The 22,853-nt window shown below is 36.3% G+C and overlaps 1 protein-coding gene across 1 annotated transcript in view; it reads left to right on the forward strand.

Moving 5' to 3' along the window:
* The window catches only part of LOC149080739 (uncharacterized), a 29,058-nt gene that overhangs the window by 585 nt on the left and 5,620 nt on the right, over positions 1-22,853 (forward strand). The window contains exons 2-4 of the mRNA XM_089237420.1: positions 12,386-12,442; positions 16,976-17,049; positions 19,671-19,688. Of these exons, the coding sequence (XP_089093546.1) occupies positions 12,386-12,442; positions 16,976-17,049; positions 19,671-19,688 (149 nt within the window). The remainder of the gene's footprint in view (positions 1-12,385; positions 12,443-16,975; positions 17,050-19,670; positions 19,689-22,853) is intronic.

Here is a 22,853-nt window from a genome sequence, read left to right on the forward strand (position 1 = left end):
AAAGCCCCCTGATAGCATAAATAGTCAACTTCGCGTGCTCATTATTGAGTTGCCTTCCTGCTTACGATGCCATTCTCGAATGATTTCCAACACTGAAATTGTGGCAACATGAACCCAGGACACATTTTTACCTCCTGAAGAGAGGTTAGTGCACTAACATCTCTCTGACATGTACGAGACATTATAATAGTATTGAACGTTGCTCTTCAAATTTGACAATGAACCATAGACCTTTGTGTGCAAAAAAGGATCTATTTCTAAAACGCAACGTTATACTGAGATACTGTTTAAGTTACCCTGTTGAACTTACAAGTGTAAAATTCAGAACTGATTTTTGTTTTCATGTGAGCATGATTATTGGTCATTTCAGTGAAGAAATATCGCAGTTTATTCCATCTTCCGGCATGAAATCACAAGGAAAAAGTCAAAGTTTTCACCTGTTGCACGTTCATGTAAAATACATTGAAAGTCCATAGATTTCAGGTGAAGGAGGCAGACTTATTTATAACCACATCACATCCTGTAAAAGTGTTGGATACACACCATAAAAGCAGGGTTGGGTTTTTGCCAGGACATGGTAAAAACTAGGTATTTACTGGTAAATACCATGGTAAAAATGGTAGCCTTGTATATACAATTACCCTTTCAGTATTGATCATTAGTATACAGAGTAACAGTTGTTTTTGTTAACAGCTGATTAATAGCTGTTTAAATATTAATTATCATAAAAAGATTCAAATGGAATTAAGCCTTAATTAAAAAAAGAAAAATAAGAATTGTTGAAACAGAAACTGTTGTAACACGATCAATGCTTGAGTCTTGCAACACGCTTTGAATTAGGTTTATGTAAAAACCTATTTTTTTCCCTTGCACCCTTCTTTCTATGCATAAATTCTAATAACTTTTAACATGAATTCTAATAACTAGCATTTTGTACAATTTATAACTTAACATGCTACATTAAAAAGCCTACATAATAATAATCAAAAGGGCCATAGAAACATATCGTTATAAGGGAGTTATCATTAGAAATAGAGTATATCAAAACACTATAAATCAGGACCAGATAGTAATATCGATGTAGAGGCAATCGTTATATAAGATTATTGTACAGTGGAACCTTGTTACTATGACATTCGATAGAACGATAAATTCCTCTGCAGTGTTATATTTTCTTGGTACACAGAGTATTGCTATATCAAGGTTTCACTGTATGTTACTTTCAGTATAGAGATACTATAAAAACTATTTGTTAATACAGGTGCAAGTTAATTTTTTTTTACAAACAAATTTTAATTTTATGATAAATGATGTAAAATCAAGATTTTGGTTCTTTTCCCATTATCACTAAGAGCTTGTACAATTATTTTTCACACGTCTATTTATCAGAGGCGTTATTTACATAGGAGGGGGGGGAAGTCCCCAAGTGGTCTGTAGCAAATGCTGGTGTAATTTTATAGTCTAAAGCAAGTGTCGGCAAACCACGGCTCACGAGCCACATGCGGCTTTTTGGCCCATTGAGTGTGGCTCTTCCACAAAATACCACGCGCATAAAAATTCCAGATTTTTGCAAAATCATGTTTAGACAGCCATTTTGTTCTCTCTCCCTCCCCTCCCAAGGGAGTCATATTTTTCACAGGTTTTTACCGAAAAAAGAGTGAAAGCCTGACACTGGTCACGCAAGACCAAGACGTGACAACAATCGTGTGGATCGAAGCTTGGAAGTTTGAGAAAAAGTTGTCGAAAACTAGGCTTTTTTCATGAGGTACTTGGGGTAGATAGATGCAAAAGACGAGTCTCCTCTCAGAATGGGGGGGGGGGCGGGGCAGCATACAATGTTTTCCATACTAAGGAACGTCAACCTCTACCCAGCCAGATCATAGAAGACAATGCTCCTGGACCACCACCCTCTCATGACGGCTCTCCAGAGGCCTCTCTCTATCCAACATCGGTCAACACTGCTAGAAGAGATCCACCAGGGGCCACACATCTGAAGACGATGTTCCTGGACTCTCCATGGCAATAGATGAAATGGCCTTCTTTAGTGACGTCACAAGCTTCATGCGGAGACCTTGTTCTGTAGGTGGTGTTGGGCCACGTCTCTCCATCTGCATCCCACATCGATCATCGCTGCTGAGGCAATCCATCAGGGGCGATCATTCGAAGACGATGCTCCTGGAGCCTCTGTCCCACAAGACTTGGGTTTTCATCGATGACGCCCTCCGGCTAACATCTCATTAGGCGAGCTTAGAATGAACCCGTCTTCCGCAAATTTTCAAGAGAAGGGAGCCAGATATCCATAAGTTAATTTTAGGAAGCGTTGTGAAGTGAAAGAAGATGTCGTGTCGAGGATTGAGAAAGGTATGTTGAGATGATTTGAATGTATAGAGAGGATGAACGAAAGGAGATAGATGAAACAAGTATACAAGACGAGTGTGGACGGGAGAGTTGGAAGAGGTCCACCTTAGCGAACATACCTCAATCGGATCGAGGACGTTTTTAGCAAAGGTCAGCTGAGGAGTACCTTAATTAAGTTAATAACAATGTACCTACCTACCCACCCACCCTAAAGCAGAATGTTTAGCACTGTTCTGCGACGAGCCTTCAGCTGACTGGAAATGTTCTGCGGTAAAAATCCCCATACATGTAATAATGTTTTTTTGCACTTTTTCTTAAAATTCTTCAAAATTGTTCTGCAGTAGCACTAATTGTTCTGTGACGTACGTCACAGATTTTGGCACATTCTGCTTTGTGGCCTACCTATATAGTTTCAGTTTGAAAAATTTGGCTCTCAAAAGAAATTTCAATTGTTGTTACTGTTGATATTTGGCTCTGTTCACTGATGAGTTTGCTGACCACTGGTCTAAAACATCAAATTGAAACAGAAGGGTGGAAATATTTTAATAGCAGGCGACGAAGTCATAAACCAACCTTTGCTATTTATAAATATATACTTTTACTAAAATTTATAGGGTGTATACTTTTCTCTTTCAATCCATGATAACAGTGAGAGACTCTTTATAGCAGGTCTTGACAAATCAAAAAATATTTATGACTAGCCATACTGCTTAGGAGCCGAGCATAATTTTTTTCTCAAGAGAAAAATGGTCCTAAATAGTGTGTTTTTCCCGACATTCCTCTTTCCCTTCCCTTGCTAAAAAAGCACACTGCCATGAAATCAGAAAGTTTTGTGTCATTCATAGACGTCAATTGAATAAATATGAAGAAAATTTTGGGTGCCAATGTAGATTTTCTAGTCGCCATAGCGACCTAACACCCAGGATTTGTCAAGCCTGCTTTATGGCAAGAAAATTTATAAGAAAAAGATCAAATGAGCATATTATACTTTGATATGCATGCTATTAAGAATATAATAAATTTAGTATTCCGTATATTCGTGCAACATTGTATCAAAATTATGCATTTCTTTAGGAAAAATGAAAGTATTGAATTTTTTTTTTAAATAATGGCAGAAACAGTGATTTTTCTTGCCTTGAAGGTGGTAAAAACCATGGGGTTTTTCTCTAGGCGTTAAAAACTGTAGGAAAAACATGTTTTTACCAGGAGGGTAAAATCCATCAACGGTAAATGTCATGCCAACCCTGCATAAAAGTCTTATAATGATAGCTCACAATCACTGCAAAAATTCTCGTCATAAGCAATTTTTTTTTTGCTTATAAATTTATAATTTATAACCTCTGTGAATCTTATAACTTCAGTTATAAATTATTGGACCCAGTTGGTCATGCGATCATTGTTTCTGCTCCGAGTGCCATAGCCATCGTGCTTATATTACTGGAGAGAGTATGACATCAGCGGTGTGCCCGAGTGGCATGGTGGTAAGATGTTCGTCTACCATCATGAAGGTTGTTGTCAGGGTCCCGGGTTCGAACCCAAGGGAGGATATAGATAAGATATTTTCCCTAACGAACTCGAGGTAACCACGGATAGACAGCGCCTTCACTTCGAACCCATCTCACTAATGGCAGTAAATTGCAATATAGCAATATGGCCAGAGTTGGTGTTTGGTGAAGTAGTAGTATGACATCAGCGGTCTCCGCCTTGGCAGTGCTGAGAACGGTGTCCCCAACATCTTTTGTTGGAAGATTACGTGACGCGGTGAAAACACACACTATTCCCCTGTTGTTTTCTCATGATATCCATAGGAACTTAAAACAATAAATGACAGAATTAATTTCAGCATCGATGAGATAATCCCAAAATTAATGAAAGAGTTAATTCCAGAATTAAGGAAAAAATATAATTCATAAATTAATGAAAGAAAAATTCTAGAATTAATGTAAGAGATAATTCAAAAATCAGTGAAAGAGGTAATTTCAGCATTAATGAAGTGATAATTGCAAAATAATTGATGGCGATAATTCCAGCATTAATGAAAGATAATTTCAGCATTAATGAAAGATAATTTCAGCATTGATGAAAGTGATATTTATGAATTAATGATATATAATTTCAGAATCAATGAAAGAAATAATTTCAGAATCAATGAAAGAAATAATTTCAGAATCAATGAAAGAAATAATTTCAGAATCAATGAAAGAAATAATTTCAGAATCAATGAAAGAAATAATTTCAGAATCAATGAAAGAAATAATTTCAGAATCAATGAAAGAAATAATTTCAGTATTAATTAAAGAAACAAATCCAGAATTGATGAAAGAAATTATTCCAGAAGCAATGAAGGAAAATTCCAGAATTAATGAACAAAAATTCAAGAATTGATGAAAGAAATTTTACAGCATTAACGAAAGAAATTATTCCAGCATTAATGAAATAAATAATTTAATCATTAGATGACTTCTCTGTCCATTTTTTTAATTTTTAAAACCCAATATTTGGAGACCGAACTGTACATTTCAATGGGGAAATTGCCAGGCGCGAACTTTGTTTTCACCGAGTCACGTGATTTCCTTGCATTTGATGTCTATGCGGCGGCTGAATGCTCCTTCCAGTAATATAAGCTTGATGGCCATAGCCATCACCTTCTATAGCAGCGGTTCTCAACCTTTTTTGACTCGCGGAGCCCTTTTGGGCAAATAATTTCTATGGCGGAGCCCCGTAGACGTATTTTTTACTTATTCAGCAAAATTACATATTCATTTTTATTTTAATTATAATTATTTTTTTCAAATGACTTTTTTATTTTATTTTTCTCGAGCTGCCGTGGAGCCCCTGACAAGCGCACAAGGAGTCCCAAGGGCTCCGCGGAGCACCGGTTGAGAACCGCTGTTCTGGAGCAAGCTTTAGAAGGTATTGCCATAGCCCTGTTTTTCTCGTTAGCCCGGCCGTTAAAGTATTACGTCAGCAGATTTTTAGCCATTTTTGACCCCCCCCCCTCCACCTTGTCAGCAAAATTTCGTCAGCTCTGCCTCCTAACGCATGTTGAGATATGAGACGTACGCGGAGGGGGGGGGCGCATAGGGGCACGTGCCCCTCCCAGATGATCAAAAATGTATTTTTATGCAAAAAATATTAAAAAAAATTAAAATATCGGGAGATAATACCTTTATGTGTTTTTATAATCAATTTTTTAATTTTAATGCTATTTGAAGGCTAATAATTCAAAATTTTTTTAAAGAAATTCATTGCGACCCAACCTGAGCCATATATGCTTACCTCGTGGTCCTCTGGATTATCTGATGTGACCAGCCACCCCGAACCTAATTTTGTAAAAAATGAACTAGGTGGCACATTTTCAGATCTCTCAATTAGACTCGTGGCACATTCACATCGTTTTAGTCACCCATGGCACATTCACAGATCACTTGATCGGTCCGTGGTACATTTAGAGATCCCTTAAATGACATGTTGTAGTTTTAGAGCACTTTAGCGGCCCGCAGTGCATTTCTACATCACTCAAGTTACCCGCAGCATATTTACGGATCATTTGAGAGACGCGCGGCACGGGTCCAGAGCGCTTAAGCGACCCGCGACACATTTCTAGAGCAGTGGCTCGGACACATTTCCAGATCACTTGATGAACCATGGAACATTTCGAGAACATCAAAGTGGCTGTTTAGAGAACTTATCAAAAGTGGGGAATATTAGTTCAGGTTCCCACAAACTAGGGAAAGTCTTTTCTGGTTTTTGGCATTCCCAGTAAAGATGCCATCAAGAATATTTAATATTTTTATAAAGGGTGGTTGACGGACGTAAGAACCATTCAACCCCCCCCCCCCCTCACCGTCATCATAAGTTAGCAAATCCGAACCCCTCCCCCCATCTATGCCGACGTAATACTTGAATGACCTTCATGCATGTATGTAGGCTATGTATATTTTTCTCCCCTCCCAATACTGCAGTGCGGGGCCCGAGGCTCTGGGTCGCTGAATATATAGTTAGGACTAAAATGGCTACGAAATTGTTAAGACACTCGTGGGTCCGGTGAAAGCGACCCCAATATAAATTGAGGATGTTTCTTTCATTAATTTGCTAAAATTAAAAAAAAAAAGAAATCTTTAATTGATTTTAATGTTTCATGAAATATGCTTCTATATTAAGCTGAGTGCCCTCCCCCCTTTTTCCTCCCCTCCTCCTGCTCTTTGGTATAAACAAATTTTCAAAATCCCTCGAAACAGCAATCCACCAATCATGGGCTTGGCCCGGTCAGAGAGAGAGAGAGCAGACGACTTTTGCTCCCTCTGTTTGTCTTTCATAGCAGTATAAACAAATTAGTAAGAGCTCCCGGATGTGAAAGATGGCCCAGTGACCAATGAGAAGGCTTGAAGTTTCCCGCCAAATTGAAGAGCGAGAACAGACGATCGCAAAAATTCTACTGCGCAGTTGAATTCAGAAGCGTCATCAGTGACGTTGCTGCCTCCCGCATTTCCCTTGTCGTTATTTGCCCGAGAAAGGATTTATTCAGAGGAAAAATTAATTTTAGAAATCGGATTTTTTGTTCAATATCTGGTGAGTTTTACGGTTGATTTCTAAATTTATTTTGTAAATCCGTGAAATTTATAGAAAACAGTGCTCTGAATATGCAGGCGGGGCTCAATACGCGAATAAAACGGGATCAGGGCGTCTTGACATTTTCGGGGCCCCAGAAAATCTTGGGGGGGGGGCTTCGCCGTTTTATCCCCAATGTTATATACATTTTGGGAACGTTATGTACATTTCTTTTATTACTTTGGAAGTAATAAAAGAAATGTAGTAAAAACGCCCCCTCAGATGCGGTCACCCCTCTTTTACGGCGAAATAATAATCCCCCCCCCCCCCAGTGTATAATAAAAGTATGCATTTCAAACCGCTGATTAACGGTCACCACTTTTGCGGACGAACTTTTTTTTTTTGTACCGCTGGTGTCCGCAAAAGAGGTTTTACTGTAATTCAAAAATTAATGAAAAACAAATAGTTCCAGAATTTGATGAAAATTCAGAATTATTGAGCAGAATAATTGAAAGAAATAATTCCAGAATTAAAATGATATAATTCACAATGAATGAAGAAAATTGAGAATCAATGAAAGAAAGAAACAATTCCAAAATTTATGGAAATTCAGAATTAATGAAAGAAACAATTCCAGAATAATTTGTGAACGTTTTCAGGCATCCCTAATTGATTCGGGATATTTGGCCCTTCCAGCCCGCAACTAGAAACAAAATGAATTTAATCACCATGGGCAAACATCAATTTTTATGTGGTCTCGAGTTAAAAAAGGGTTAATTTGGTGATTATGTTTTTCACTTCTATTATCAGGAGTTCTGGGCCTTAAAGCGCGGGATTAGGCGCAACTGCACCTATCACAGTAAGGGCGGCTCTGATAATATGACCCTTAAATTGTAAAATTACGGACGTATTCGTAAGTAATAATTTCAAGTATTTACAAATACTTTTTGTTAGTTAATTTCTTAAGTATGTGTTTTGTAAAATTGAGGAAAGTATTTAGTTAATGAAAATATAACTCTTTTGCACATGCTCAGGATATTCCTTTATAGAATATATTAGAAATATTCTAATATTTTTCCTTCTAAATGCTTGATGTCTCTTCTATGTTATTCTAATTAGAATAGCAGTGTCTTTTTCTCGCATAAAAGAATGAGGCCCTAAAGCCTTTAGGGGGCTTCCCTCAAAACTGCTGAACATACTTGCTAAGAACATGTTGAACATGCTTTCTAATCCTACAATTTTTTCTGAATGATGGTTTTGTGAAAGTAATCATCATAAGTGTTGACAACAGTACTTTGTAACAATTCCTTGAACCCTGCATGTGGGGGGGTCCCCTGAAAAAATTAAGGTTTGAGGTGTTTAATTTTCCCCCTCCCGAGTGTTCAACTATCACCAGTTATAATAGACCAGTCTCCCAAACTTTTTGTTCCTTTCCCCCCCCCCTCCCCCCCCCCCACTCTTTAGAAAGTTTTTATTCCCATCGTCCCCAACTCAAGTCAGCTCATAGGATCCTATGCTAAACTCGTAGCATTTACTGCCCCCCCCCCCAGGGGGTGATATTGGCCACTTTGAGACCCTCTGTAATAGACTAATATAGCGATGTTGGTTAAAGGAGTTATTCTGAAATTATTTCTTTCATTAAATATGAGTTTACTTTAATTTGAAAATGATTTTTTCACATTAAATTTAAATCATTTTTAATTGTAGAATAAAATTTCATTAAATATGAATTTTCATCAATTCTGCGCCAATTTCAATTAAATACTAATTTGCACTAATTTTGGAATTTATTTCAGTAAATATCAAATGATATTTTTTTCATTAAAGTATATATTCTTATCAATTATGAAGTATTATTTTTCATTGAATATGAATTCACAGCGGTTCTGAAATTATTTATTTCATTATATATATCAATTTAAGTTGATTCTGAAATTTCCTTTGATAAATAATCAATTTTCATTAGCTCTGATGAGTGATTTCTCTCATTAAATATCCATTTTCCTCATTGAATATCAATTCACATAAGTTTAAAATGATTTCTTTTATTAAATATTATTACTTATTCTGGAATCATTGTTTTCATTAAATGGTGGATTTTCATTAATTGTGATATCATTTCTTCCATTCAATTTGCTTTAATTTTGAAGTTTCATTTACTATGAATTTGCAGTAGTTCTGGCATTATTTCTCTCATTAAATGTAAATTTTTATAATTATTTTTTTTTGTTTGACAATAACACTGCTAGTACGTATAATTTGATGCAAAAGGCAGAAACAAAAAACCGCATATAAAAGACATCGATTAGAAACATTCGCTCTGTGACGCCAAGGGACTAAGCTGTCCTTCCAGTAGGTCTATGAAAATAATCTATTGTCTGCACATGCCAACCGTCATTTATTTTTCAAGGACTTTTTAATTTATGTTTTATCTTTTTTATTTTAATATAAAGAGCACAAAGAATTATTTAATATGGAATATGCTGTAAGGTTTTGGAGACCATACCTACAGAGGGACTTCATTGAAGGGGTGCAGAGAGCAGCTACACGTGTCCTTATTAGCACACTGGTCTTGAGTTATGAAGAAAGACTTCATTTTTTGAATATGTTTACATTGGGTGAACGCAGGTGTCGAGGAGATATGATCAAAGTGTTCTAAATTTGCAACGAGATGGATAGGATCCCCAAAGCAGAATGTTTAGCACTGTTCTGTGACGAGCCCTCAGCTGACTGGAAATTTTCTGCGGTAAAAATCCCCATACATGTAATAATGTTTTTTTGCACTTTTTCTTAAAATTCTTCCAAATTGTTCTGCAGTAGCTCTAATTGTTCTGTGGTGTACGTCGCAGATTTTGGCACATTCTGCTTTGGGGGGTAAGATAGACCATGAATTATTAGTACACCGTCAATCGACTGCTTTTACAAGGGAACACCAGTATTGATTAGTAAGGGACAATTCTAGGTTATGGTGTCTCTGAATTTTTCTCTGATAGGGTTGTTAATAAATAGAATATCTTACCCCTGGGGTAGTAAATTGTAACACAATAGACACGTTCAAAAAGAAATATGATAAATATGTTGGGGGTAAATCTAGAAACATTTTATGGACATTGTATAACATTTTGCCATGTATATATATTGTTTATAATTTTTTTGATTGAATAAAAAAGGATAGATAAGAAATGTGACTAACCTTTGAAAAAAAATAAATAAACCACACAAATATCCAATAAATTGAAACAGATGGTAACCCTCCAGTTATATTTACTGTTAACCACATTCAGGTAATATAGACGTTTTAATGTATGGGGAAACACCTTACCTGGGCCCCAGAATTGTGTTTCTAAAGAAGTATACAGAAGCACGTATACAATAGAACCTCCCATAAAGAACACTCGTTTGAATATTATGTCAACAGAACTCAATGTATTTTACTGTTGCTTAACAGACACTTCTTGTTAGCGGACAAAATTTTTGGATGTCCGGTTATTGAGAGGTTCTACTGTAACAAGATATGACACCAATTTGTTTCCTGTGAGGAGGAGAGGAAGCTCAGACTGAAAAGATACCCCTGGTTTAAATGAAGAAGTATCAGCCACAACGCAAATACATTTTTTGCACGTATCTCATTGCATCGCAATACACTCGAACCTACTTATAATGAGGAGCTCGTTTTCAGCAAAAATACTTATTTTACCCAGTCACTCCTTAAATCTGTTTTTGAGTGAAAACAATGAAATTCTGGAAATTAAGTGCGGAAATTAGTTGCAGCAAGCATGAATAATGTTATATCAGATATTTGATGGATTGTTTTTCCCCAATTTTTTCTAGCAACTTCATGATTTACTATGGAGCTGAGATTGCATAGAAAGAAATCTACTTCTGTTGTTCATTCAATCTCCATGGTGATTTACAGTTAAATTTGAAATTCTAATTAGTCATTTTGGGTTTCTTATCTTCATTTTCTATGCTAATTTCTCTTGCTGTTTCTGCATATTAACAACAAACTGTAAAGGGGGCGATAGCCTGATAGGCCTTTTGCTGAATCATTTGATTGACAGTCATTCCTCGTCAAAATGCATTATTTCTATGTTACCAGAACTCAATTTTGTTGTTTTTTCATTTACGTACGTTTCACTTTAATTTTTGTATTTTTTTTCAAGTTTCAATTTGTAATATCTCGTTCTGTGAAGAAAACCCCCCCCCCCCTGCTTTCTCTATAAATAACAGAATTGCTATACAATTAGCATTGTACCAAAGAAAATACATTTATTTGCTCATTGAATTCAAACTTGCAGGGGTGGGAACTCTGCGCCGAAACTAATATCTTGCGCCATCCTGCTCCAATAGCGTATTTTCACATTTTTCTGCACCAAATAGCGAATTTTGCTTCAGTATGCCCGGAATTTCAGAAAGGACGCCAAAAATTTTTTGTTCCTGTTAGCCACAAAACGTTTCTTTAGAGAGTGTGTTTTATTCCACTATACTTAAACTATCGGCCCCTGATCGGGCTTTCCATCGCGAAACCCCGATATTGTCCGTGATCGTGGAACTGAAGATGGTTTGCAATGCCTTTCAGCTTTAAAGTGCAAATTCGAGTGCTTCCGTTAAAAAAAAAAAAGTCGTCACTGGAAGCAGCAGAAATCACTGTAGTCGATTGTCATTGTGTTAAATCCCGATGTTTCGTGAAAAAAAAAAATTCATTCCGGAAGTAAAAAGCGCATGTCCGCCGAATTACGAATGTTAGTTTAGAAACTTTGCCGAATAACGAGCGTTAAATCGTCAATCTCGCCGAATAGCGAGTGCCAGATCGCGAATCTCGCCAGATAATGAGTGCTGAATCGCCAAACATTGAGTTGATTCTTCCGAAATTCTCTCCCCCATTTTGCAACAATTTCTTTCCAAGTATAAAAAAATTAAAAACTTATAAAAATTTTTTTAGCTAATTTGAAGTGCTGCTGTTCAAGGCAGCAAATAGTGCCGTCAGTAAGCAAAAATCATCTTAAATAGACGGGTGCAAAAAATTTTATGACAGCCGCTCTTTCAAACAAGGTGTCAAAAGCCTAAAACCACAAAAAAATTCAAGCTGATGAAGCGATGTTTGATAACAAAAGACAGTGCAGTTTTATTTTGAAAAGAGTTGAGGGTTAACGAAAATATTCTTGTTAATTTCACTGCTCCAATTTATAAATATCTGCTCCGAATCCCATATTTTGCTGCTCCAAACAGCTGCTCCGAAATGGGTTTAGTCACTTCCCACCCCTGAACTTGTGTTAAAAGTGGGCTTTTTATAAGTGGGTCCGACTGTATTACTTATTTGGTTTGGTAAACAAAACTGGAGATGCGTTCACATAAATAGTTTATAATCTGATTTGTCTGGATAAAATCTTTTCCCCTGCATAGCACCTGATTTGTAAAATTTAGCATAAACAAATCTATTGTAGCATCTATACTGTATTTTACTTTTCATTTTCAGATCATTCAAATTCTCAAACCGGCTATAAATTTCCCATCTGAAGATGCGTTGGGATACGTAAGTACCAAATAAATTTCAGAGTTTTTGTTTCAAATCGATTTCAAATTCCCCATTAAAAATATATATGTACAGTCGAATCCCATTATAACGAACACCAAGAGACGGGAGGAATCGCTTCGTTAAAAAAAAATTTCATTATGAAGAAATTTCGGGTAATCTAGAATTGTTCCTATGTAAACTTATTTGGGGGATTAGAAAAGTGTTCGTTAGAACGAGATTTTCGCTATTATATCAATGCATGCATATATAAGCAGTTGAAGAAACTTTGGAAGGTCAAGAATTATCTTGAATCAGAGAATGTCAAATCATTCCATAGTTTTCCCTTCAGTGTTTATGCTATGCTTTATTCAAATTGTATATTTTATAAGTATCACAAAATAATTCTGTGGAGAGTAGAAAATTATTTTGGGATCATATTAAATATTTATTCTTTGTATAACATAGTCACTTTAAACGTTACATGCAATTAATGTTTGTATTTCCAATGGGAATTTTTATATTTAAAAGCAATATTTGAGGTTTTTGACGTGACAGTTTAAACCGCGGTTCAAACCGTCAAAACCTGCCATGTGTCAAAAACCTGTCAACCCTGAATTAAATACATTCAATTTAAGTCAAATTAAATTCTTCGTCCCTTCATAGCCAACCAGGAAGGAGGGGAGGCTGGCATGGATCCAGACAAAGGTGATGGGGGATGATGTCCCAACCAAAGCATTTGAAGCAGTGAGTGAAAGAATGAGTGAGTGCAGCAGAGAATGAAAAAATTAGAGTAATGTCGAGCAATAAATCACCTCTTCTGACACATTACCTTAGATCTGTGCCGGTAAAGGGGAAACGCCACTTTATCCAAGACTGGGCCCAGGTTAATGAACATGATTTTTTGTGTTTTTTCATGCTATAAATTCATTATAGAAGGGTCCTTTGAAAAGTCTGGCTTGGACCTATTAAAGATCCCGGTTTAGGGTCACTGCTCCAGAATGTGGGGACATTGCCCTAGGGTATAGCCTGATTAGCTCCCCCCCCCCCCCATGAACATGTCACTGGTTGCCAGGGTGTAAGGGAGCACATGTCCAGCGTCTAGTAAGAGCAGCCCTTCTTCTAAGGAGGAAATTCAAATGAAAAATTAAACATGTCAAATACAAACGCTTTGATGGTATGGAGTGGTGTTATCCCCATCCCAGCTGGAGGGACTGAGTATATAATTTTTTTTTTGTTCATTATCAACAGCAGTTGGCACATGCACAGGTTCCCTTCTCTTTCTTCGTCGCACCAATACAGATTTCTTCTTTCTTAGTCATTGATTCATTTTTGCACTTTTGTATCAGATCTATGGATCAATGAATGTGGTTTTGCTACATGTTGGACATCTTTTCGGGTTGCTATTGTATGCTTCAAGACTTTTTTTTTCTTTCTTCAACTGATAAATCATGGAATGTTTCAGACTAGTAATTTGGGTACCAACAGGCCCGTCATTTGCTGCTGCCTCTCCCCCCCCCCCCCGGCTTTTGAAAATACACTAAAAATGGTGTGTATATACATATATGTATACATACATTGAGTACATGTTGTTTTTAAGTATTTTTTGTATTTTTCTAAACAATATTCACAATGCTCAGCAAAGAGCTAGAAATGGAAGTGGTCATTTGTCAAAAATTATTACACTGGCATTGAACAATAAAACGTGAGCAAATCCCTTTAAAAAATGATGGTCAATGCAGTAAAACTACCTGGTTGACCTTGCCTTATTTACATCAGATCTTGTAATTTACACATTTTGCATTGTACTTTTGAAAGTGGTCTCAAAGGAGCGTCATTCTTAATAAATGTACGCCTTCAAAATTTGCTGTGCATTGTCGAAGAGAATTGACAAACTCTGCACTTTGGAAGACTCCAAAAAATTTAATATGAGAGACAGAACAGAGTTTCTAGCTCACTGTTTTGGCCATAAATTGATTTTGTAACTAAGTCATTTGTCATTTTGCTTTGGCTTGAGAGTCAATCTTACAGGATGCTGAAATAGTGCTACAAAGTTAATTCAGAATTTAAATTTTTTTTTAATTATTTTTCGCAAAAAAATTTTTTTAGAGATGTTTTTTTTATTATGCTATGATTGTTATCTAAGGGGGTTACCCTCCCCCGTCCTACTTTTCAGTCCTGCGTTTTCCTATTTTTTCTCATTTTTTGAGTGGGAGCCCTGTAAATTGAAAAACTACACCCGCCGGAAGATATAGGGTGACAATATGGTCTGTATTTTAAAGGACATTTCCATAATTTTGACCACCATAATAGTTTTCTGTCCCGTTTTTTCATTTTATTTTCAATGAGGCTTACTTGAATTTTCATTTTTTTTTCATTGAAATGAAAAATTCATATTATTTTCATGACTTATAAACCATATTATGATTATCATGACTATTAAAATTAATTTTATTGTATGAATATATTCATTGTATATATTTGTCAAATATATTGCTTTTTTTTTGGCGAGATATTTTCACCCAGTGCGACTTGCTGTAACCCTCTGTTTCCCTCCATTGGCGGTTTTTCTGCAATTGTAGTGACCTTTGACAATATTTTCGCCTGTAATTGTCAATTTTACTTGCATTTGAGCATTTTTGCTGTAATTGGCAGATTTACTTGCATTTGACTATTTTTTTTTTATGACTGTTGTTATTTCATTAGGATCCCGATTTTCTGTATATATAGGGTTCTTATTTCCTTCAGCTGAGAATAAATTCTCAGCCACCTCGTTGGGCATTTTGCCTGTTATGGCGTTGTATTTGTACATAGCCATTCTTTGTGTTTATAAATACATTTTTACCAGAACACCTTTTGCGGGTTGGAATGGAACACTTTAGCAGACTGCGTTTGTCCCGCTGGCAGGAGGTTGTGCCCACATGATGTAGTGGGTCACATGTTTCACTCCCTATCTTGTTTTGCAAAAGAATTTCATAGGCCTAACTTACTTAGTTCACACTGTCCTAATCGGGTTGTAATGATAGATTCTTCAATGATTCCATGTAGGCTTATGTATAGTGCTGCTTTTGCAATGGCTTACCTTTAGTGAAAACGTGTGTGTTAATTGTCTTTATCTTCAATTCCCAGCCAGGTTTTTTTTTTTTCCAACTGACCACAATTTTATCTGAAAAACAACAAAGGATCTATGGGACTTAACATGCATTATATATATATAACAAAAGTATCAAATTTGTGATAAATTAATTTCATTCTTACTCCTTAAAATTTCTGAACCAAAGGAAAAGGATTTTAGCTTGAAGGGGAAAATATTCTGTACAAAGGTTTTAACAGCTGGCTGATGTAAAGATATTTTTTTGAAAGAAAGAATTCAATTGCCCTGCAGGGAATTGAACCCACGTCCTTTCACTTTCCGGCTGAACACACTAGACTACAGAGGCAACAAACATCTCAACCATTCCTTGGAGCTCGAGCTTTGGCCTTAGTTAGGTCCAACCATCCCATTCAGTGCACACAAGCTCCAAGAAAAGATTAAGATGTTTGTTGCCTCTGTAGTCTAGTCCCCAAAGCAGAATGTTTAACACTGTTCTGTTAACACGGGCTTTCGGAGCCTTCGGCTCCGAAAGCCCATATTGATGATGTTTTGTTGAATGGTTCGCACGCTGACACTTGTTGATGACCCAGCATTGAAATCTGCAGCAATTTGCGGAAGGGTTGCACGTCTGTCACGTTTAATGATTCTCGTCAGTCGTCGTTGGTCCCATTCTTGCATGATCTTTTTCCAGCCGCAGCGATGTCATAGATTTAATTTTTTACCGGATTCCCGATATTCACGGTACACTCGTGAAATGGTTGTACGTGAAAATCCAAATTTCATCGCTACCTCGAAGATGCTATGTCCCATCTCTCGTGCGCCAACTATAACACCACGTTCAAACTCAGTTAAATCTCGATAACCTGTCATTGTAGCAGCAGTAACTGATCTAACAACTATGCCAGACACTTGTTGTGTTATATAGGCGTTGCCGACCGCAGCGCTGTACTCTGATTGGTTCCATATCTCTTTATTTGCATTTGCATGCCTGTATCAGTTTTTTTGGCTCCTCAGTTTATTAGTCCTAGCAGAGAATATTCTCCGAAAGATTATTCTCGAGAATTTTACACCTCTGATCTACACTTTATCTTCCGTTCTGTACACACATTCTTTCATTTTTCATGACAGTAGTGAACAAATAAAAATGTGTATTTCAAATTCTTTTCGGAACAAACAACTCGTGTGCATTGAGGAGGTTCTAGCCGAGAAGACACTCATCTATTATGACAAAGGATTGTCAAAAGCATAATGAGCTTGATACCATTTTCAATCCTTTGAAGCGTGAGCTTACAAGACCTAGAACAGAGTTATAGAAAGAAAAACTGTAGAGAAAATCAGTTGTATACCATAGTTAGGCCTATCGGTCTAATTTGTCCTCCTATGCATCAAATGACCATGACGATACTGAGATGCGATTCCATGTATTTAGTTATTTGCTGTAACACTTATTTTATTTTCAGGTTTTTCGAATCCACAAACCAGCTGTGAATTGTCATCCAAAAGATGAGAGGAGATCATATCTCATTACAATTATGTATGTGCTATATACTGAATTTATGATTTTGTGTTACATCTCATGTTTTGTGAAAGGAATAGATGTGTGCATGATCTTATTCTTGTGGAGGTTTTTTTTGTGCAGTCGTGTGCGAAAGAGATGGATGTGTGTGTTGTTTTGTGTTGAAGTCTTGTGTTGTATAAAAGGAATGAATGTGTGTTGTCCTTGTCATGTGTTGTGTGAAAGAGATGGATGCATGTGTTGTCCTTGTCTTGTGATTTGTTTTTTGTGTTGTGATGTCTTGTGTTGTATGAAAGGGATGGATGTGTGTGTTGTCCTTGTCTTGTGATTTGTGTTTTCTGTGTTGTAATGTCTTGTGTTGTGTGAAAGAGATGGATGCATGTGTTGTCCTTGTCTTGTGATTTGTTTTTTGTGTTGTGATGTCTTGTGTTGTATGAAAGGGATGGATGTGTGTGTTGTCCTTGTCTTGTGATTTGTGTTTTTTGTGTTGTAATATCTTGTGTTGTGTGAAAGAGATGGATGCATGTGTTGTCCTTGTCTTTTGTGTTGTATGAAAGGGATGGATGTGTGTGTTGTCCTTGTCTTGTGATTTGTGTTTTCTGTGTTGTAATGTCTTGTGTTGTGTGAAAGAGATGGATGCATGTGTTGTCCTTGTGTTGTGATTTGTTTTTTGTGTTGTGATGTCTTGTGTTGTATGAAAGGGATGGATGTGTGTGTTGTCCTTGTCTTGTGATTTGTGTTTTTTGTGTTGTAATGTCTTGTGTTGTGTGAAAGAGATGGATGCATGTGTTGTCCTTGTCTTGTGATTTGTTTTTTGTGTTGTGATGTCTTGTGTTGTATGAAAGGGATGGATGTGTGTGTTGTCCTTGTCTTGTGATTTGTGTTTTCTGTGTTGTAATGTCTTGTGTTGTGTGAAAGAGATGGATGCATGTGTTGTCCTTGTGTTGTGATTTGTTTTTTGTGTTGTGATGTCTTGTGTTGTATGAAAGGGATGGATGTGTGTGTTGTCCTTGTCTTGTGATTTGTGTTTTCTGTGTTGTAATGTCTTGTGTTGTGTGAAAGAGATGGATGCATGTGTTGTCCTTGTGTTGTGATTTGTTTTTTGTGTTGTGATGTCTTGTGTTGTATGAAAGGGATGGATGTGTGTGTTGTCCTTGTCTTGTGATTTGTTTTTTGTGTTGTGATGTCTTGTGTTGTATGAAAGAGATGGATGTGTGTGTTGTCCTTGTCTTGTGATTTGTGTTTTCTGTGTTGTAATGTCTTGCGTTGTGTGAAAGGGATGGATGCATGTGTTGTGATGTCTTGTGTTGTATGAAAGGGATGGATGTGTGTGTTGTCCTTGTCTTGTGATTTGTGTTTTTTGTGTTGTAATGTCTTGTGTTGTGTGAAAGAGATGGATGCATGTGTTGTCCTTGTGTTGTGATTTGTTTTTTGTGTTGTGATGTCTTGTGTTGTATGAAAGGGATGAATGTGTGTGTTGTCCTGGTCTTGTGATTTGTGTTTTTTGTGTTGTAATATCTTGTGTTGTGTGAAAGAGATGGATGCATGTGTTGTCCTTGTCTTTTGTGTTGTATGAAAGGGATGGATGTGTGTGTTGTCCTTGTCTTGTGATTTGTGTTTTCTGTGTTGTAATGTCTTGTGTTGTGTGAAAGAGATGGATGCATGTGTTGTGATGTCTTGTGATTTGTTTTTTGTGTTGTGATGTCTTGTGTTGTATGAAAGGGATGGATGTGTGTGTTGTCCTTGTCTTGTGATTTGTGTTTTCTGTGTTGTAATGTCTTGCGTTGTGTGAAAGGGATGGATGCATGTGTTGTGATGTCTTGTGTTGTATGAAAGGGATGGATGTGTGTGTTGTCCTTGTCTTGTGATTTGTGTTTTCTGTGTTGTAATGTCTTGCGTTGTGTGAAAGGGATGGATGCATGTGTTGTGATGTCTTGTGTTGTATGAAAGGGATGGATGTGTGTGTTGTCCTTGTCTTGTGATTTGTGTTTTCTGTGTTGTAATGTCTTGCGTTGTGTGAAAGGGATGGATGCATGTGTTGTGATGTCTTGTGTTGTATGAAAGGGATGGATGTGTGTGTTGTCCTTGTCTTGTGATTTGTGTTTTCTGTGTTGTAATGTCTTGCGTTGTGTGAAAGGGATGGATGCATGTGTTGTGATGTCTTGTGTTGTATGAAAGGGATGGATGTGTGTGTTGTCCTTGTCTTGTGATTTGTGTTTTTTGTGTTGTAATGTCTTGTGTTGTGTGAAAGAGATGGATGCATGTGTTGTCCTTGTGTTGTGATTTGTTTTTTGTGTTGTGATGTCTTGTGTTGTATGAAAGGGATGAATGTGTGTGTTGTCCTGGTCTTGTGATTTGTGTTTTTTGTGTTGTGTGAAAGGGATGGATGCCTGTGTTCTTTTCTTGTGATTTTGTTGTGTTGTCTCCTGTTGTATGAAGGAGATGGATAAAAGCTTTCTTTTCATCTTTCTATATGTTTTTTGGTGGTGCCATGTCTCATTGTTTTTTTTTTCTTTCCATTTGTCAAATACCACCATTGAGTTGCTATTCATGAGAGTTGAAGATATTTGATGATCGCAAAGTGGTAGCATATCATTCTAATTTCATCACTGTGGTTCTAAAAATATCTCAATTATTAGGATATTTGCAATGGCTGGGTAAGTATTTGAAATCTGATATCATTATTTATTTATTTTTTGCTCTTTTCTCTGGCTCTTTGTAGTTTTAAATGTCCTGGAATTCTGTGATTTCTTTTTCTTAGTTATGAGTAGAGCCCGGGTTATATGCATTTGCATATTTCGGCCTTTTTAGCATTAATGCATATAAATGCTTAAAATTAAAAAATTTTCAGAATAAGTATATTTTTGGAGGTTTCTTGAAGCTCAATCAGTTTTTTTAAAATAATTTTTCAAAATAAAGTATTGCTCATAACATTTACTTAATATTGTTTATTTTCCCCTGCAGGTGGAAATAAAATGATTGTTATTTACAACATATTGCAAAAATCTGTATTCGCTAAATCCCACCTGCAGGGAAAAAAAGGATGTTATGAAAATATTATGAGCAATATTATTTTGAAAACCTATAAAAAACAAGTGAGCTTCAATAAACCTTGAAACATATGCAATTATTCTGAGAATTCTTTGATTTTATGCATTTATGTGCATTAATGCTAAAAAAGCAGGGTCATAACTAGGACTTTTGCCACCTAGGGCAAATTACATGATTTCTACATGATTCTAGTTGCGGCCCTCGTGGCCGCAACTAGATATTTTGTCACCCGAGGCAAGCCAGCATTTTGGCACCACTTGTAATGTAGAAGAAGCAGTTCAGGGGTGAATTCAGCTCCCAGGGCACCAGAACTGCCTGCTCCACCCTAGGTGTGGTCCTGTTTGCCACTGCCCTCAACTTTAAAATTCAACAATTTTATGATGGGTTTTATTTGTTTCCACCTACAATTGCCACACCCTAAATTTTGTTACCTTGTACAGTTGCCCTCGCCCTGCCCCCTCTAGTTTCAGCCCTGGTAAAAAGTCAAATATTTTCTATAGATACCATCAAAAGGATTAATTTTTTTTTTTTACAAATAGCATCGAAATTCTTTAGTTATTGGTATTTTGTTTCTGAGCAGTTACAACTAACTAGAAATTAAAAATGCCTAAATAAAAAATATTTAAAAGTTATTTGTGTGCTTATGCAATATATACATATGTGGGAATATTTGTTTTAAATGAATGCGCTCTAAGAAATGCATTTTAAAACTTTTTTTTTTTGCATGGTGATTTTTTTATGTATATTTTCTCCTTTTTAGGTACATATTTTGGAATTTTTAACTTCTTCAGGATTTAGTGCATATTTTGGCACTTTTAAGGGGTAGTTTTAGAGCATCTTTCACAACTTTTTTAGTACATATAATCTGGGCTGTAGTTATGGGCCAATGTTCCTCAATCTGTTTCAAGTAGTAAACACGATATGTCATGCAGTTCTGAAATTCTAATTGTAGCGGCCCTGAGTTTTTGCATATTATTGAGTAGGACATCTTTTTTCAAAATCACCAGGCATGGGTAATTTTCAGTCTTGTCTGTACCATACTTTTAAATAAACGAAATGTCCAATTTTTTCAAAACATCATATATAGGGCATCCCATAAATGTTATAAAATATTCTTCAATTTGAAGGAATTGGTGATTTGCATGGGGTTTGGGAAATTATTCTCACTTAGAGGGCGCTGTATGAAAGAAAATCACTGAAAATATGCAAATCAGAGTACTATTAACAGCTCATTTCTGAATTTTCTTGTTACTGGGCCTTGCATAAGGTTTACGTTTTCATTGTGATGTTGACCATTAGGGAATTAAATACTATAGGTGAAGTTGTTTTATCTCTGCCACGATTATCCATCTGAAGCTATACAAATGTTTGGGAGCAGAAGAAGAAAGGGCCATTCAAGTATTACGTCAGAAAATTTTTAGCCATTTTTCACCCCACCACCGTCAGCAAAACTGACCTTCCCCCCTCCTTTTCAGCAAAATATCGTCATCTCTGCCCCATCTCCCCCAGAAGCCATTTTACGGGATCATTTTTGGAACGTTCTGCACTCTTGTTGATTTTCAGAAACACTTTTTTTTGAAAAAAAATTATTTAACATGATGAAATAATACATAATGAAACAAATTCATCAAAAGATCCCGTGGATCTGTACTGATGAATACGGAGTATCGATGAGTAATTACAATGCAATTTCAAGGACACAACAAACAAACAAAAAAAAAAGGTTGATAAATATATCAATAATTCTGCATCTGTGAGCAAGTATACAATTAAAATACAATGCAGCATTTCAGATATACAATATGCACTTTCATACACATTATAAACGAAGAATATGAAATGCTAGAATAATGCGATAATTGTTTAGCCTCTTTGACAATTGGACGCAAACAGCAGGAAGTGTACTTAGACATTAATAAAATTTGATTTAGCACTGACCGATAGAGCTCTGCTTTTTTTTCTTGTAACATAAACTACCATTTTTGAAAAACAATAAGAAAAAAAAGCAGAGCTCTATCGGTCAGTGCTAAATCAAATTTTATTAATGTCTAAGTACACTTCCTGCTGTTTGCGTCCAATTGTCAAAGAGGCTAAACAATTATCGCATTATTCTATATACTACTATTATATATATATAGCTATTGAGAAAAGATAATTTTTTAAACATTTTTTCAGTAACTTTGAATTCGTTATAACAGATTTTTCTTTTCGCGAAATTCGCAAGACATTGTTCCTATTTAAATTTGAGGATTAGAAAAGCTTTTGTTACAATGAGATTTCCATTATATCAGTATTCGTTAAAACAGGATTTGTGTTTAGAATTATACTTTTCCTACTCGCAGACACTATTAACAAAGTTTACATTCCTAGATGCATACCAGGTATATTAGAGGAATTACAAAAAATTATGCAAGCATTTACAGGAGTGGGAGTCTAATGGGCTATAACCTGAAGGGTGAATTTGAGAAATGAGTGTAGTGAAGAAAATTAGACGAGAATAATAGAAGGGTTGCACACTGATGGTAAAACCATAAATCCAACTCTGATCAGGCCCCCACTTGGCTGGCACAGCTAGGACACTGCACTAGGGCACAGAGTAAAATGCCCCCCCCTTCCCCCCCCCCCCCACTAGAAAATTGACACTTTCACATAATATTCCTTTCAATGGTGCTCCAAGAAAAAGTCTGCCCCGAGGAGACATGCTATCGCCCTGCCTGATTAGAATACGATGGTTGCATGATTTACACTACGAGCAACGAAAGTTGTACCCG

Source organism: Pholcus phalangioides, unplaced genomic scaffold, assembly GCF_987345545.1.
Source record: "Pholcus phalangioides strain wild (caught in Gottingen) unplaced genomic scaffold, Ppha-v1.0 ptg000010l_1, whole genome shotgun sequence".
Classification (NCBI taxonomy): domain Eukaryota; kingdom Metazoa; phylum Arthropoda; class Arachnida; order Araneae; family Pholcidae; genus Pholcus; species Pholcus phalangioides.